At 41.1% G+C, this 13384-nt stretch overlaps 1 protein-coding gene across 1 annotated transcript in view; it reads right to left on the bottom strand.

The window, feature by feature from the left end:
• Positions 1-4614: 4614 nt before the first annotated feature.
• TTN (titin) overlaps positions 4615-13384 on the bottom strand; it is a 285365-nt gene continuing 276595 nt past the window's right edge. Inside the window, exons 312-315 of the mRNA XM_081002634.1 lie at positions 7423-13376; positions 7175-7328; positions 6053-6346; positions 4615-5920 (exon numbers count right to left, since the gene is read on the bottom strand). Of these exons, the coding sequence (XP_080858760.1) occupies positions 5628-5920; positions 6053-6346; positions 7175-7328; positions 7423-13376 (6695 nt within the window). The 3' untranslated portion in view covers positions 4615-5627. The remainder of the gene's footprint in view (positions 5921-6052; positions 6347-7174; positions 7329-7422; positions 13377-13384) is intronic.

The raw sequence follows: 13384 nt of genomic DNA, 5'->3' as shown, positions 1-13384 counted from the left end.
GACTCAGAACACCTGCATTTCTCTGGCTTGCACCCAAAGTCTAGCCAATTAAAAAAAGTGTTAGATGTGAAGTATTTTTCTAAATAGTCATATAAATTATCTGATTTCCGAGGCATTATACATGGGGTAAAAGTATTTTAACGTTTTGATGTATTTATTCCTTTTTGCACCACAAAATGCCTCCTTGTCAATACTGGGGTGGGGTTGGAGGGTGAGATGTGCTTAATCGTTGCTGAGGTGTGTTCCATTACTAAATAGCATTGTTTTTTAAAAATCGTGGGACATGATCCAACCCAAAGTGTGCACTTGATTTCAGTTGAAGAGTATGTAAAGCACATGGGACTAAGAAATACTTGACTTTGGCTGGATTCTGCCCCTCATTTTCGCTAAACAGCAAGATATCCTTGATGTGTCTTTTTACCAAAGTGTTATTTTAGCTCCAGTTTCTAAAATATGCTCTTGAGATGCTGTTGTAACATATTCATAGCTGCAGCTGTACATTTATTTATGATCTATTTATACCAAAGGGGGAGGGTGGCTTTTATCATTGTGAGCCCAATAACTTCAGAAGAGCATACTTGTACAGCAATATTCTCCTCTCAGTTAACTTGAATGACAAATACGAATTCATTTCTAATTGAGCCGAGAAACACACTCTGAACCAGAGAATGAACCATGTAACTTAGCCACCACCTACCATACATTTTGGGCCCAGTTTGTCAGAAACCTTTCTTGCACAGGCTGACCTTGCAAAAAGCAAAAGGGGAAAAAGCAGCTTAAATTTCAGCAAGGTTTGCACAGAAATTTCTGACGAATTGAGCCCAAAGTTGTTAGTGTTTTGAAATGTAAATTCTTTGTTTTTGTATTCACTTTGGGATAAACTTGGTATATTATGTCTTGGCCATGGAGCACTTTTATAAAAATGTTAAAAAAAGAAGCAGCTTTCTTTTAAAATGTAAGTGTTCAATAAATACAGTTTTTACACGCAGGCATGCACAACTTTGTTTTCTGGTCAAATCTTTTCGGCTATATTTGGTTCCTGTTAGGATGCTTTCATTTGGTAGTCACAGGGCTTGCTTGGAGGAGCTTCACTGTGTGTAAAGGTAATGCACAGCAAGGTGAGAGAAATCACACTCTTCTGTCCCTCCCAACCGCAGAAGTAAAATAGCACACATTTTTTAAAATTAATGAAACAAGTAGCAACAACAACAAAACAGTCCAACCCAATGAAGATTGAGCATGCACAATTGAGTGCCAGTTTGGAAGAAAGAACAGAAGAAAACAGGGGAGAAGGTAGAATGGAGTATCCCACAGGAAGACATGGCTGGCTGGAACCAACAGGAACATACCCTTCAGGTGAGGATGTGCAGCAAGAACTTCGCTGCAAGTCCAACTTGCATACAGCTATTTCACAGCTTGACTACTGCCAGAAACCTTGCTTATTATTGTCTAGATAGGCTTCCCACCATCTTTATATAGCAGCTAAAATTCAGAGTGCTTCATTTCCTCCATTTTCTTCTCCAAAGTCAATTATATGCTCTGCTCCATTCAGAGATCTCTCTCACGTGTCTCTTTCTGTCTGACTGCCTTTCTGCATGCTTATAATAAATTGTTGGTGCTGTGATTAATATAAAGTACTGAGATCCACTGATACACTACATTCTTGGCCTCTTCACTCCAGTATGAACCTGTGTGTGTTTCAGGACTTCTGTTGTCTTTTCTTCACAGCCTGTCCACAAGTTTCTAACATTCTTTTTTGTTTTTGTTTTGTTTTTCTGCACTATTTTTCCACTGATGTACGCATAAGATAAAGTTTGTTGGAGTTTACTGTTTTCACAGACTCCTAAAAGGGATGGTGTCTTTGGCCTTTTTTAAAAAAATTAGTCTTGTACCAAATAAATAAAAAACAAAAAAACCCCACTATCTTCTGGCTGATGGTTTGCAGGGCATGACATGGCAGCTCTGGTTCACCAGGTCTTGCTACTACTACTTGAGCTGCAGTGATCATCATGGACTTGTCAATTTTGTACAGATTCCGGATTGAATTTTGTGGAGCTGCGAAAAAGCAGCAGAGACCTGATTATAAAGCCTTAAACGGCTCAGGACCGCAATTCCTCAAGGAACGCCTCTTTCCATATGAACCTACCCGGACCCTGATATCATCTTCTGAGGCCCTCCTTCATGTGCCGCCTCAAGAGGAATGGAGGGTGGCAACACGAGAAGAGGGCCTTCTCTGCAGTGGCTCCCCATCTGTGGAATGCTCTCCCCAGGGAAGTTCGCCTGGCACCTTCATTATACACCTTTTGGCGCTATGCAAAAACATTCCTTTTTAACCAGGCCTTTAATTGATTTGATTTTACATCCTATGCCCTTTTAAAATGTGGGGTTTTTTTTGGGGGGGGGGGGTTATTGGGTGGTTGTTTTTATTTTGATTATATATTTTGTGGTTTTATATTTTGATTTTGTTCTGCGAACCACCCTGAGACCTCCAGATATAGGGTGGTGTATAAATTCAACAAACAGAATAAAATAGCCATAATCTGAAAGTCACATGCCAGCTCCTATTACATGATGTGGCATTTTGGAACAAGGCATAAGTAGGAAAGGAAAGATACCAAAATAAACTAGCATGTTTGGGGGGAGGTGGGGAATTAGAGGGCCTCAGCTTCACCCAGCTAATGCCTGTGCTAATAATGACATCATATTCAAATTTGGAATCAGGACAATTTTGCAGCTGAATCAAAATATGAAATGGTGCCCTATCTGTCTCATATTGCCCATAGACTCTCACTCATGGGGAAGGAGTCTTGGACCTACTGGACACATTACCTCTGCCCCAGTGAGTTATTAAATCCTAGTGGCACACCACCCATTTACTCCACATCCATCTCAAAATCCCAGTAGACAGTCAACACCAGCTGAGATCCAAAGTACCGTATTTCCAAAGTTCAGGTAGCTGAAAGAGTAAAGGTAAAGGGACCTCTGACCATTAACTCCAGTCGTGGCCGACTCTGGGGTTGCGGCACTCATCTCGCTTTATTGGCCGAGGGAGCTGGTGTACAGCTTCCGGGTCATGTGGCCAGCATGACTAAGCCATTTCTGGCGAACCAGAGCAGCGCACGGAAACGCCGTTTAGCTTCCCGCTGGAGCGGTACCTATTTATCTACTTGCACTTTGACGTGCTTTTGAACTGCTAGGCTGGCAGGAGCTGGGACCGAACAACAGGAGCTCACCCCGTCGCAGGGATTCGAACCGCCGACCTTCCGATCGGCAAGCCCTTGGCTCAGTGGTTTAGACCACAGCGCCACCCGCGTCCCTAGCTGAAAGGGTATGGCAGGCTAAAAGGAATGGGGGAAGATAGACAAAGTGAAAAAGCTCTGCCTGGTATCCTGCAGAGCTGCTGCCAGTTAGTGTAGGTGCTACTAGGCCACATGGACAAATCCTGCTCGGCTATGACAGCTTCCTGTGTTCCTAAATTTTCAAATTTGCTGGGGCATCTGAAAGCCAAATGGCCACCCAAATCTCTGGCTTCTGGCGGCACTCCCTGCCAAGGACCCTTTGAAAGCATCGCCCATCCATCTTTATGTAGGTGGCAGATTTATGGATCCATCGTACTTGGAAATGTAGTGAAAAAGTAAACTGGCAGATAAAGGATGAGACTTGGTACAGGGGACTTCTTTGTAGATAATCTGGTAATTCAAGTGAGTAAAAATAGCCGTTCTCTTCCTAGGAAAGGTCCAAGTGGGAGTGGGAGTGGTTTGTTCATTTGCGTTCCTGCATTTTGCTGTTGTGGATCTTTTTCTTTCGCATAGCTTTAACTGGTGGCATCATTGCACTCACGGTTATTGCCAGGGGAGTTTAAGCAGCTGAGTCAACAGCTGAGGAGTGAATTTGAGGAAAATAGAAGCCTGAAGCTTGTAGGGTAGAAGCTGACAAAAGGGGATCCCACTCTCTTGCTACGTCTCCCTTCCCAGCCCTGCCATTTCACTGTACTTCAGGAATTAACACTAGAATACAACTGAACATCCACACCTGTGAGGATCATTATCTATACTTCGCATAGCATTTATACACTACTGCATTTAATTCTCTCTTCAGTACACCATAACACCTCCATTGGTGCATGGCTGGAACTGAAGAAGGCAAGAAGTGCTGACAGGCCTAGGCATTTGGTTTCTGGGCCTCCTAATGAGTTTTTTTTTTTTTTTTTAAAGGTACAAATTAATGAAGTCATTTTAGGTTATAATATTTCGCTTGTAAACCACACTTCCCTCCCTGGGCAATGCCTTCCACTTTTATGACCATTTTTACCTCAGCCTATTGACTTTGAGGCCTTAACACTCTAGTGAAGCCGAGCCCTTTCTTTTTCTTTTTCTTCTATTGCTAATGTGCTACCTATGTGGCCTGTTCTCTTATTATAAATTAGGAATTGTCCCAAATGTATTCCAATAATGGATACTGCACATCTCAGGAGATGTAGTTTTTGTTGCATGTAGCGAAGAGCGAATATAAGCAGGGAGAAATCTGACTTAAAATGGACAGTGGCTGAATGTGGTAAATGCAGGCATCCAAAAATAAAGAAAGCTCATACAAAGACCAGAAACATACACTTGATGAGGTGCAGGTAGCATGCTTTATTTCAAATGAACAATACTATCTCGAGGAGGTTCAACAAAACAGTTAACCGAACAACTTACTACTACATAAAATAAAACTAATTCATTTTTTTTTCTAAGTTCAGGGCAAGATGTGATGTTATAACAACAGTTTTAGCTTTTCTTAAACTGTGGTTCAAATCTTAGTTGCCTGCAGTTGACAGTATCTAGCCAAAATCCTAATTGCTACCACACAATCACTGCATCCTAGGAACCTCCAAGAGTTGGTACTGTTTCTGCACTCGAGTACCCAAATGGCTTTTTTTTTAACGGGATGGCCAGGTGATGTTACTTTATTGGAAAGCTATTTGGGTAGTCGGCATGTCAGAAACAATACGATAGGTGCTGAACAAAATGCTGGCCGCTTGCACTTTGTTCAAGGTATTGCGAGTCAGTCATGAACAAAATATAGTTTTGACGTCGATCAGATGTAACATAAGATATTAAAGTGTGGCTTACAGGAGGGTATTTGCAAACCTCACCAATGCCTTATGTCTCTGATTCAAAATAAATTCGTGCACGTATAATGAAACCGTGCACAGCATCATCTCTTAGGTGTCGGTAAAATAAGTCTTCAACAGGGAGCCTCTCTACCTGTTGAGGCATTCTTAGACATCAACATTTTGTTGAGGCACAAAAATTAGTTAAATGTTGAGCAGGGTATTCGTTCCCTAAGAAACTTTCTCCTACCAACGGTTTGTTCCAAAAGTTACATTTTAAAATGTCATAAAATAAATGGTACAAAGCTCCATAACCGTTATCTGCGGCTATATACAGTATGTACATGTCAAATGAAAAATTGTTTTAAAGTCAAATAATAATGACTATAAGTCATAGCGTCTATCCTTGGACTTTGTCTGGTTCAGGTAGGTACAAAAATATTTTTTTATATATATTTACAGATCAATTATTTCAGTCCATATGAATCACTTGCCAAAAGTCAAGTGCCAAAAAATAAAAAAGATCAAGCTTTTAAATTGATCGAATGTTAATATTCACAGTGGCAGAGTCAGTGCCAAAATCATTTCCTAAATTCAGTGTATAAAGTCCCCCGTCATCCTTTTGAACATCCATGATGATAAGAGTGGTTAAGTCTTCACTGGTTTCAACGTGGAATCTACCACCTTGACTAGAAATGCTTTTCCCTTTGCAGGACCATGTTATGTCAGGAGTAGGTTCACCAGTGAAGGCACAGGATATGGTGAGAACCTTTCCTTCCTCAATGGAGATATCGTTTGGAAGAGCTTCAATTTTGGGTGGTATTCCTTTGCAAAATGGGAGGGGGGGGAAATCAAGTTAGTTCTTAGCGGAAACTGAAGTTCTACTATAATGACTAATTCTACATATCTAGGATATTGTGGTGTTTTTCTAACTCTACGTATAATAGTATTGCTCACCTCTCATACCAGATTTAATCATTCTACTAGAAGAACTCTCCAGTTGGGTCAGACTAGATTTCCCCATTATACTGCTGGAACTCATCTCTACAAAGGATTCTTGCATGGAGGACATGCTTTTGGCAGACATGCTTGCAAATTTCATCTCACTCATGCTGCTACTGCTGCTACTGCTGAACGAAGCTTCTTGTTTAGAAGCGGACATTTGAAATGACTGCGAAGAGAAACTTTCCTGCATGCTTGCATCACCACTTGTTCTCAACACTACCTCTTTTGGAGGTTCTTCAATTAGAGCTGTGGACAATAGCAAACATAGAACGGGAAAACCAATGACATCACGTTGACTGGTAAGCCATGTGACTTAAATATATTTACTTTATGGATGGAGAAAGAGACTGGCTTGCTGTTTAAGGAAAACAGAATTTCGTTGTAGTAATGTAATGTTCCTAATCATGGAGTAGTAGTAGTAATAATAATAATAATAATAATAATAATAATAATAATAATAATAATTTTATTTTAATATGCATGCTGTTGAGAAGCAACATGTAATCCCGTTGAAACTACTACTACTTCTTCTTTTTTTAAAAAAAAGATATAGCCCCTTTAGATGGTGCTTTGTTTCCCCTTCTTATTTTACATAACTTGGCAGGTATTCTGCCATTAAAACTACTATACCACCATAAAAAAAACACTGCCGTTTTCCTTAAACACAAGCACATACATACATCAACAGCAAAACATAGAGAAACCCGTTGGATCCTGGTATCCAGATGATTTTAAAATGCAGCAAGTTTGTATCTGAGAAGTTTAATGAAACGTAAGAAAAAAATTCAGAGAACTAACCCTTTGGGCATTAATTATTCTGATAGTTTATTAAACAGTGATCACTGGAACCAACGGGTTAATAGCAAGATGTTCAAAGCCTTCTGGTAACACTGAGCGGGCGAGAAACATATAAGTACATATATTTTAAATTCAGTATTTTGTAATTATAATGTTTATTGCATTTTAGGTTCAGTAATGAAACTAACAGCTTTTTAAAGAATCACAACAATCAACGGCTTTTGCCATATTATAGAAGCCCTACTCATATTAAGACAAGACTTTAAAAAAACTTACGAAGGACGGTCAGAGATGCTGTTGCAGAACACTGCCCATGGAAGTTTTTCGCTTTGACTGTGTATTTTCCACTATCACTCACTGCAGCATTTTGGATTGCAAGAGAATAAACATTCTTGGAGCGATTTACTCGGATGTTGGATGAGAGAGCAATCTGATAATGAAAGAGATACTTTGTTAAGATCAAATTATACTCAGGGTTAAGAATGGATCATTTAATTTCAAGGCTGACATAAGTAATTACTTACTGGCTGGTTATCTTTAAACCAGTGGATTTCAGGGGAAGGATCTCCAGAAACTTCACAGGTAAGCAACACATCTTGTCCTTCATTGATGTTTTGAGATTTCGGTTGTATGATAAAGGCTGGGGCATTTGATTGATCTTTTGAAAGACTCATTTCAAAGTGACATTTGATGATACCCTGTTCAGTCTTTCCTTCACAGGTAAGTATTCCTTCATCTTTCTGGGTCACTTTTTGGATAGTTAGAGTATGATCACTTCCTGATACACCATATCTATAATCTTCAGAGTTAGTTAGCTCTATTCCATTCAGTAACCATTTTACATTAGAAGCACCAGCAATACTGGCTTTAAGGGTAGATTTTTGACCTTCAGACACAGTCATTTTAGTGGTAGTAGATTTAACTTCTGTGTAAGATGTTTTAGCTTCATCAGACACAAGAGACTTTTTAACATATTCTTCTTCAACCACTGCCTTTTCTTGAGAAGTCATTGCAGATTTTTTCTGGGCAGATACCTCAAGTATTTCAGACTCTTTCTGAACTGATTTTTGAGTTTTGCTTAAGCTTGACACCTGAGAATGAATACTTTTAAAAGCTTGGCCAACAAACTGAAAGTTGGTTTTGGAGGCGCCACCTTCCCCAATAATCTCACAGGTATATTCACCTTGATCAGATTCCTTGAGGTTATGGATTTTAAGTTCATATGTTCCGTCAGCTGCATAATGCAATTTGAAATGATCATCCTCTTTTAGTTTCTTGCCATCTTTGTACCAGGCTACTTCTTGGACACTCAAAACACTGCTTTCAACTGAACAGAAGAATTTTGCTTTGTTCCCAGAAGCTTCCACTTTCAGCTGTTGTTTTATCTTAGGGGGAGCAGCAACAGGCAAGTCTGCTTTCTCTGATGGTGTTGTTTTACCTGCAGGTGTTGACTTGGCTTTAGAGTGTGCAGGAGATGGTTCAGGGGATTTTACTCGCTTGGGAGATTTTACTCTGTCTGGGGACTTCACATGAGGCTCAGGAGATTTGACCCTTGGAGGTGATGTAATTGCTTTTTCTGGGACCCTTTTCCTTTGTACAGTCAAACTAAAGTGGGCTTCCTGTCTTCCTTCAGAATTTTCTACCACAACAGTGTAACTTCCTTCATCTGAGGTCTGGACAGATGAAATTTCAAAGGTAGATTTATACTGCGTACGTGTTACTTGGAAACGTCCAGAAGAAACAATAGCTTGACTTGCACGGATCCATGTTACAGTTGGTGTTGGTTCACCATCAATGTCACAAGAAAATCTTGCAGTCTCCCCTTCAGAGACAGTGATTGACCGTGGCTTTGTTAATATTGTTGCAGGCAGAGTGGTCTTAAACTTCCGATGAACAGCTCTTTCTTCCAGTGATTTCTCCTCTGAAGCACTGACTCTCATTTCAGCAGAAGCATGGTGCTCATATGATGATAGCGATTCTCTGGTTTCTGTCAGTTCTGATTTGCTTGCTCTTATTGAAGAACTTGCTTCTGTTTCAGAGACTTTCTTAAATGAGGAGATTGCATATGCTGCAGTCCTTGTCAAGTCTGGTACAATAGATCTTGGTACTTCCTCATCTCTTCGCTGGGAGGTATATGTAGTGTAGTCTCCTCCTGTAACATCTAATGTTGCATAGTCAGAACACTCTCCTTTATAATTTGTGCACACAGCACGGTATGTACCACTATCATCAATATGGCAATCAAGAATCTCCAAGGTTAATACGCCACTAGTATTAGTGAAATGAATCTTATGGCTTTCCTGAATTTCAACACCATTGTGATACCATTTCACTTCAGCAGTTGGTTTGGACTGGACATTCAAAATGAATCTGGTGTTGGTGTTACACGGTACACGATGTGAGCGCATTCTCAGAGTTATGCGTGGGGCATGATCCAGAGTGAAAGGTTCTTGAGTCAGAACTTCATATTTCCGTTCCATTGTTTTTTGGGTTTTCAAAGCAGCTTTCATGGATTCATACCTGGAAAATATATCAAATCTTGCTGTCCTCTCAAATCGTGAGAGAGATCTCTCACTAGACACTGGGCTTGGTGAGCGTGGCCGTGTTCTCTCTGGGGTAGGAGATCTTCTCTCCGTTTCTTCCACAGGGTGTGATCGGGGTCGAATTAATTCAGACACAGGACGCATTAATTCAATGTAAGTTGGAGAAAGAGAGCGCCTTCTTCCTAGTAATCTTGAGGGAGGAGAAAATTCCCTGTGAACGTGCCTCACCATTTCTATTTCTTCCTCTTCCTCTTCTGATCTGACCTCAGTTATTTCTCTCTCTCTCCTTCTTCTCAGTCGGCTCTTTTCTTCTTGTGACATATACTCAAGCTCACTCTTGTATTCAGCAAGCCGGCGGGTTGTTTTTACTGGTCGCAGCAGCTCTTCATCCTCTTTCTCAGACATAATTCTCTGTTTTTGTTTTGGTGGTCTATAAATTGCTCTGTCATGGCGTTGCCGGAGCTGTGCATAAGATGCAGCGGTATCTTCTTTAGAGGGTATGTGATAAGTGCCATACCTCAGCTCTCTTTGCCTAGATTCCTCTGTGGCAATATGAGCATCTGCTGCCGTGTAATGGAGAGAAGACAGTTCAAAGCGTGGAGGGCTTCTGCTTGGAGGTGATGCAGAAAAGCCCAACTCCAGTTCTTCTTCAAGTCGCAGTCTTTCTCCTTCAGTTCTCTTCATGGCTAAATAATCATCAACTGGTAGCAGCAGTTCTTCATCTGACAGGTCACTAAGTGATCGTCTTCTTGGTCGGTAATAAAATTCATAATCAGGAGATGGTGTACGCCGGCGTGCTGGTCTGACGGTCTCGAGATCATCTTGTGACAATTTGGGTATGCGCCACTTAGGTTTATACTGATCAGTAATGCGTGGCAGTGGCATCACATAGAACTGTTCCCATCTGGAAAGGCGAATGCGCTTTGGTCGCTTCTGAACAATTCTATCAAGTTTCCCTGGCATTTCATATTGGTCTCTCAGCTTCTTGTACCACTTCATGTCTGACATAGGCACAAACAGTTTGATGTTCTGATCTTCTTCCAGAGTAGCGGCTGCACGTCTGCGAGGCTCTGGGATCTCATAAGGCATCCGCAGTCTCTTTTCTTCTTTAATTTCTTCCTTTTTAAGTTCAAATTCACCTTTGACAGTCTTAGTGCTTACAGCTGGTTTATACAGGATAGCAGCTTGTCTGAGAGCTTCCTGTGCTACATCTGTCAATGGGACAGATTCTGTTCTAGAAAGGATTTCTGCCATTCTCACTGTCTTGTCAATGCTTTTCTGTACGTGCTTTTGCCGCTCTTCTTCACTCTTGTATTGACGCTTGATATATTTTGAGCGTTCTACCTTCAAGTAAGCCTGGCAACTTGTTGATCCAGCACTGTTTGTAGCAGTAACTCTGTAATAACCACTGTCTTCTGGTAAAGTATCTCTGATATGCAAAGCATAGTAATCTAATCCTTCATGTACAATTTCAATATTTGGACTAGCTGATAAGGGCTGTCCATCCTTTTCCCATTTTAGTGCTGGTTTTGGTATTCCAGATACTCTTATCTCAAAGCAGATACTCTGGCCTTCTTGGCATTCTGCATTTGCCAGTAGTCTTTTGAACATGGGTCTCATCGTGGTAGCCTCTGGAGGAGCGTGCTGAACAACGGTTAACTTAGCTTTGCAGCTGTCCTCGCCGTATTTGTTGCGAGCCAGCACAGTATATTCAGCATCATCATCTTCATTGACATTATGGATAAGAAGCTGATAAAGACCCTTATCAGTTTCAAAGGTATACTTCCTGTCATCATCTCCTGGTTTGATCTTCTGACCTGATCTGAACCACGTTACACGAGGTTCCGGGTGAACTGTTATTGTTACTCCAAACCTGACATTTTCACCAACGTAGGCAGTACGGTTGTATAAAGGCAGCGTAAATTCTGGTGGCTTCTCCAAAAGTCTCAAGGTATCTACTCGGCGCTTCACTCTCCTGACAGTTCTGCGTCTGTAAAAGTCAGAAACTTCTCTCACACCTTTAACAAATAGTTCTGCGTAGGAACTGTCTTCACCATAGTCATTTGTAACTTTGCACCTGTAGGTACCGTCATCTGATTTAGCAATGTCTTTGACATACATTGTGGCCACTCCTTCATGGTAGCTGATCTCATGTTTTTCACTGTTCTCCAATTGTCTGACTCCAAAGTACCAGGTTACTTCTGTGGATGAATCATAGTTTTCAATCTTGCAGACATACTTGGCATGCCCACCTTCTTCTCCAACAGCATGCATTATCTGCCCAGTAATGGGTCCAATGTCAATTGATGCCACTTTAACTTTAGCAACTGTAACGGCCTTCTGAGATCTGACTGCACCACCCCATGCAACACGGGCCGCTGACACAACTGTGTTCCATTCCTTCTTCACCAGTGTTTGATAATAACGTCTGTGTCTCAGTGTTTTGATAACTTTGGTGCTTGTTTTCTCTGTCCTTTGCTTCAGCCAAGCATGTTCAAGGGCTTCAGTAGCAGTCATGCGAGCTCTCCTTTCTTTTACTAGCAGGCGGTCAACAAAGTCCAAGGCCTCAATACTGATATCTTTGAAGGCTTCTTCATCAAAATTGTATTCAGCACTTATGATGTTTTCAATTGTTTGTTGGTTTGTTTCAGCAATGAAAGGATTCAGGCCGCTTAGAAGTACATACACTAGGGTTCCAAGTGACCACATATCCGTGGCTGTGTTGACCATATCATGCTGATGGACTTCAGGCGCATAATATTCAGGAGAAGTAAACTGGAGTCTGAAATTATCACCAGGTTTCAGCTGCCTTGCCTGACCAAATTCAATTATTTTAACTGTGGAGCTTCTTCTTGTGAAATAGATGATGTTCTCTGGCCTGATATCAAAGTGACCAATGCTATGACTGTGCAGGAATTCAAGTGCTTCACATACTTGACGTACATAGCTTATAATTTCTCTTTCATTAAGTTCAAATGCAGGAGTATTAAGTCTTTCAAAGATGTCAACTCCAGATATGAACTCAGAGATCATGATAAGTTCTTCCAGGCTTTCAAATGATTCATGAAGCTGTAAGATATTTCTATGCCTAGCAATGTTGAGGATGGAGATTTCTTTCTTTACGAGCACTTGATCAGCACCTTTTACTTTGACAAACTTGGCCAGGTAAGTCTTCTTTGAAACTATCTCAACACACCTGTGGGCAATTCCAAATTGTCCCCGCCCAAGTTCTTCAGCAATCATATATCTGTCATAGAGTTCTTTTGTATTAGAGTGAGCTGCTTTTGCTGTAGTGACTTCTCTGGCCTCATCAACTTCTTCATCATAATTGACTGTTCTGGTCTTATCTTCCTTTGTTATTACAGAATCTGTAGGTTCAGAAGGCTGGCTTTGTCCAAATTTATTCTCTGCTATAACACGGAATACATAGCTTGTCTTGCCAAATAGGTTTATCACAGTGTATCGAGTGTCACGAGCCTGGCCAACACGAATCCATCTCTCAGCTGTGGTAGCGCGTTTCTCAACAGTATAGTGTGTGACTCGGCTTCCGCCATCATTTGCTGGAGCATTCCATGTCAGGTTGACCGAGTCCCTTGAAACCTCACTTGCTTTCAGTCCTCTTGGGGGATCAGGAACATCAGCGACATCTAATTCAACTGTTTTCTGATCGATGCCAAATCTGTTTTTAGCACAGACAATGTAGAAGCCTGCATCTTTCCTGTCCACACCATTAGGGAAAACAAGAGATGTGAATGACCGTGTCACGATAACTTGGTAGTGTCCATTAGTATCAATAAGATCTTGCCCTTTCTGCCATGTGATCACTGGATCAGGCTTGCCACTGAATGGGATTTTGATGCTGATGACTTCACCACGGAGAGCGTGAACGGCTCCCATGCCTTCAAGATTTTTAGGCAAGTGGATCTTAGCAGGAACTGCAGCA

The sequence above is a fragment of the Podarcis pityusensis genome, assembly GCF_964106645.2.
Source record: "Podarcis pityusensis genome assembly, chromosome: 1".
In the NCBI taxonomy this organism is placed as follows: Eukaryota; Metazoa; Chordata; class Lepidosauria; order Squamata; family Lacertidae; genus Podarcis; species Podarcis pityusensis.
Note: the sequence above shows the minus strand (reverse complement) of the source record. Positions and strands in the feature narration are given on the sequence as shown.